Source organism: Molothrus aeneus, unplaced genomic scaffold (genome assembly GCF_037042795.1).
Source record: "Molothrus aeneus isolate 106 unplaced genomic scaffold, BPBGC_Maene_1.0 scaffold_34, whole genome shotgun sequence".
Taxonomy (NCBI): Eukaryota; Metazoa; Chordata; class Aves; order Passeriformes; family Icteridae; genus Molothrus; species Molothrus aeneus.
In genome coordinates this window covers 3,996,411-4,000,788 of record NW_027099005.1, presented here as the reverse complement: position 1 = coordinate 4,000,788, position 4,378 = coordinate 3,996,411, and the positions used below count along the sequence as shown (strand labels likewise).

At 57.1% G+C, this 4,378-nt stretch overlaps 1 protein-coding gene across 1 annotated transcript; it reads right to left on the bottom strand.

Annotated features, from left to right (window-relative positions):
* Positions 1 to 1,138: 1,138 nt before the first annotated feature.
* Positions 1,139 to 2,071, bottom strand: LOC136570514 (olfactory receptor 14J1-like). Its single transcript, XM_066570977.1, has one exon. It carries the CDS (start codon positions 2,069 to 2,071, stop codon positions 1,139 to 1,141), a length of 933 nt encoding a protein of 310 aa, XP_066427074.1.
* Between the last annotated feature and the right edge of the window lie 2,307 nt (positions 2,072 to 4,378).

Genomic DNA, 4,378 nt, shown 5'->3' with positions numbered 1-4,378 from the left:
ATCTTCTGTGAGCAGGGGTCCATTGTGACACTGCACCACCAGGGAATCCATTGGGGCACTCTGGGGCCTCATGGGACCAAGGGACCCCTGTGACACTGTGTGACCTTGTGGAACCATGGAGGCCATTGTGACACTGCAGGACCTCGTGCAATGATGGGGCCATTGTGACGCTGCATGGCCCCATGGAACCAAGGGGCCAGTGTTGCTCTGCAGGGACTCATGGAATGAAGGAAACATGTTTGACACCATGATAGCCCTTAGGACCAAGAGGACATTGTGACACTGTGGGACCAAGGAGAGCATTGCTGCACTGTGAGACCTCATGGAACCAAGGATCCATTGTGACACTGTGGGACCCAAGGATCCAAGGTAATTTTTGACACCAAAGGGGTGCCATGGAACCAAAGGGGCATTGTGACACTGGAAGGCCTCATGGAATCATGGAGAGCATTGTGACACTCTTTGACCTCTAGGAGCTGTGGTGACACCAAGCTGGGTGTGAGTGTGGATCTGCTGGAGGGTAGGAGGGCTTTGCAGAGGGACCTGGACAGGCTGGATCCAGGGCCCAAATCCAACAAGGTGAGGTTGAACAAGACCAAGTGCTGGCTCCTGCACTTTGGCCACAACAGCCCCTGCAGCGCTACAGGCTGGGGACAGAGTGGCTGGAGAGCGGCCAGGCAGAAAGGGACCTGGGGGCACTGATGGACAGCAGGCTGGACATGAGGCAGCAGTGTGCCCAGGTGGGCAAGAAGGCCAATGGCTCCTGGCCTGGATCAGGAATGGTGTGGCCAGCAGGAGCAGGGCTTCTGTGCCAGCACTGATCTGCCCCCAGCTCTGCACACAGACATTGCTGTGCAGGTCCAGAGAAGGCAACAAAATGGGGATCTCTGCAGAAAACTTTGCTGGGAGATTCTTTAGTTTATTTAAAGCCACTGAGAGCACAGGTTCCTCATTGGTACATTCTGTGGCCACAGTGAAGGTAGAGAGAAACAAAATGAGAAATGGCACAAACAATGGCATTTATTTCTGGACCATATTAAAAAATTAAAACAAAGGAATGAAAAGAACAAACCACCAGACCCAAGTACTATCAAAGATGACTTTTATTACAAGTGACTTGCAGAAACCTACCAGCAGTTTAATGTTTCTGAAATTGTCCAGTCAGCAGTGTCCACACTGCAGCCTGGAGCTCCTGGTTCCTCAGGCTGTAGATTAAGGGGTTCAGTACTGGAGGAACGACTGAGTACAGAACTGACACCAACAGATCCAGGAGTGGGGAGGAGACTGAAAGGGGCTTCAGGTAGGCAAATGCTGCAGTGGTGATAAACAGGGAGACCACGGCCAGGTGAGGGAGGCAGGTGGAAAAGGCTTTGTGCCGTCCCTGCTCAGAGGGGATCCTCAGCACAGCCCTGAAGATCTGCACATAGGAGAAAACCATGAACACAAAACAACCAAATGCTAAAGCGGTAGTGAAAACAGAAACCCCAAGTTCCCTGAGGTAGGATTTGGAGCAGGAGAGCTTGAGGATGTGTGGGATTTCACAGAAGAACTGGCCCAGGGCATTGCCATGGCACAGGGGCAGGGAAAATGTATTGGCCGTGTGGATGAGAGCATTGAGAAAGGCACTGGCCCAGGCAGCTGCTGCCATGTGGGCACAAGCTCTGCTGCCCAGGAGGGTCCCGTAGTGCAGGGGTTTGCAGATGGACACGTAGCGGTCGTAGCACATGATGGTCAGGAGGGAAAACTCTGCTGAAATGAAAAAGACAAACAGAAAGAGCTGTGCAGCACATGCTGAGTAGGAGATGGTGCTGGTGTGCCAGAGGGAATTGTGCATGGCTTTGGGGACAGTGGTGCAGATGGAGCCCAGGTCGCTGAGAGCCAGGTTGAGCAGGAAGAAGAACATGGGTGTGTGCAGGTGGTGGCCGCAGGCTATGGCGCTGATGATGAGGCCGTTGCCCAGGAGGGCAGCCAGGGAGATGCCCAGCAAGAGGCAGAAGTGCAGGAGCTGCAGCTGCCGCGTGTCTGCCAATGCCAGCAGGAGGAAGTGCCTGATGGAGCTGCTGTTGGACATTTGCTGTGTCTGGGCATTTCAACCTGCAGAAGGAGGAAAGACAGGGCAATGGAGGGGAGATTTCTCACAGAAAAGTCAAAGCCCTTTCTCATAGAGTCTTTCCTGCCACTGAACACCTCCTCCTTGTCTATGTCTAGGGGACCTTCCTTCAGCTCTGTTGCTGGAGCCCTGATTGCTGCTGGCCAATGTTGTGTCAGGAGCTGGACCTTGGCCTGCAGGACACCTGGGAGTCAGCCCTGACCCCCAATCAGTGCAGGGGAACAGTGAGGGCAGGGGCCAGTCCTGCTATTGGGACTTGGATAAAGAATGTTCAGCTAAGGCAGAGGAGCTGCCTGGGTGAAGGGCTGGGGATGCCAGAAGGCAGAACGAAAGATTCTGCTGCACCTAGGAGAACAGAGAGTCCAGGGAGGCAGGAGGGTTGTCTGAGGCTTAGTGCAGACTGAGGGGAGCTGCTGTCCCTCTCTCCTGTTCCAGCTGGCCTGGACTTGCACCTTTCTGAGGTCGACTCCCATGTTACCCTGGACAGCCAGGAGACACTGCTGAGAGCAGAGGGATCCTGGCACACAAAGTGGCTTCTGCCTTTCCCAGAGTCAGGAGAGTGGGCTCATTGCCAGCCTCCCAGGCTGCCCTGCCCAGAGCTCCCCGGGCACAGGGAGCTGGGACACCCCATTGCTGTGCTCAGCCTGCACAGGAGGAGCCCAAGGGCTGGGCCTGGCCCTGCAGCTGGAACTGCCATTGCAGACAGCCCCTCAGCAATGCCAGCAGCACCTGGGCAAGGCAAGGAGAGATAGAGAGAGCCGGGCCTGAGGAAAAGCCTTTCCCTGCCTTTCCCTGCCCAGCCCCTGCCAGGCAGCAGCAGAGCAGGACAGTGGCCCTCAGGCCCTGGTCAGCAGGGTATGGGCACATGGCTGGAGAGATGCCCTTCATCTCTGGGGCTGCTCTGCCGGCCCAGGAGGGAGTGAGGGCCCCGAGCCCCCGGGCTGAGGGCTGTGCTGGCTGCGAGGGGACACAAGAGCTGTGCTGCTCAGGGCAGTGTCTGCCCTGCAGGGCAGGCCCGGCAGGTGCCACACCTGCCCTGCAGCAGGGCTGCCCTCAGCACTGCCTCCCTCCCTCCCTGCCCACGGCTCTGCTGCTGGAGCTGTCCCAGCCCCAGCTGCTCCTGTGGCCCCGGGCTCCTTCCCTGCCAGAGCTGCCACAGCCCAGCCCAGCCCCTGGGCCAGCCCTGCCCTGCAGCTGCTCGGCCCTGCAGGGATTAAAGAACAGCTCCCCCAGCCTGGGCACCATGGAAAGGCGATGCTGCATGGATCTGGAGGCTGGGCAGGTGCAGGCACTTGCTGAGGTGCCCAAGAATCCTCAGGGTGATGGTTTAAGAGTCTCAGCCCCTGCTCCCCTATGCACAGCTGAGTTTCCATTACCACCCAGCTGAGCCAGGGAAAAGTGGGGGCTCAGATTCAGGAAAGCAGAGACCCAAGGAGGAAACTCCTGCCCTGAAAGAGCTCACGACAAGTCCCCTCAGAAGGGGAGCCCTGCTCTGCAGCACATCCTCCTCCTCCTCCTCCTCCTCATCCTCCTGCTCCTCCTGTGCCACAGAGAAACTGGGAGAGTCCTCCTGACACATCCCCCAGGCTCTGGGGTCTGCTGGCTTCAGGAGATCCCTCCAGGAGCACAGGGGACATTGCCCTGCACCCACACACTCACCATGCACAGGGCTGTGAAGATCTTTCCCCAGGTGAAGTCTCAGCTCAATGTCTTCCCAATCCTGATTGCCTTCAGCCTGTCTCTGCCTGGCTCCTGTCCCCTCAGTACCTGCAGGCAGAGCCCTCAGCCCTGCTGGGCTGGGAGAGGAGCTGGCCCTGGGAAGAGCTGTTCCTTTAAAGTTCAGCAGCACAGACACAGCACAAGGACTTTAATGAGCCTCTTGGGGATTTGGTGTTGTTTACATCAGACTCAGTCCCTGAGAGAGTGCTGAAAAAACTTCTCAAGAACTCAAACTTAAATTGAAACACTGAAGTTTCTTGAAGTTTTAATGGGTCCCATAGAGGAACACCACTGGGAAAGAGTCCCCAGGTTCCAGTTAGAGCAGAACCCTGGAGGCAGTGATGACAGCTGGGGACAAACAAGGCCAAGGTGTCTCTGGTGCTGAGCAAAGCTGGATGTGTTTGAGGAATGCCAAGGGCCAAGGCCTGAGCCCCAGGGCCTGGCCAGGCAGATGCTGTCCCTCCCTCCTTGCTCAGGGCTCTTGCCGGGATGGGCACTGGCATGTGGGGATGGGCAATGCCAAGGGCAGGAGCATGGGGCGGCCCCTGC

Coding starts and splice junctions, on each gene's coding strand:
- LOC136570514 (XM_066570977.1), bottom strand. CDS start 2,071: ATGTCCAACAGCAGCTCCATCAGGCACTTCCTCCTGCTGGCATTGGCA.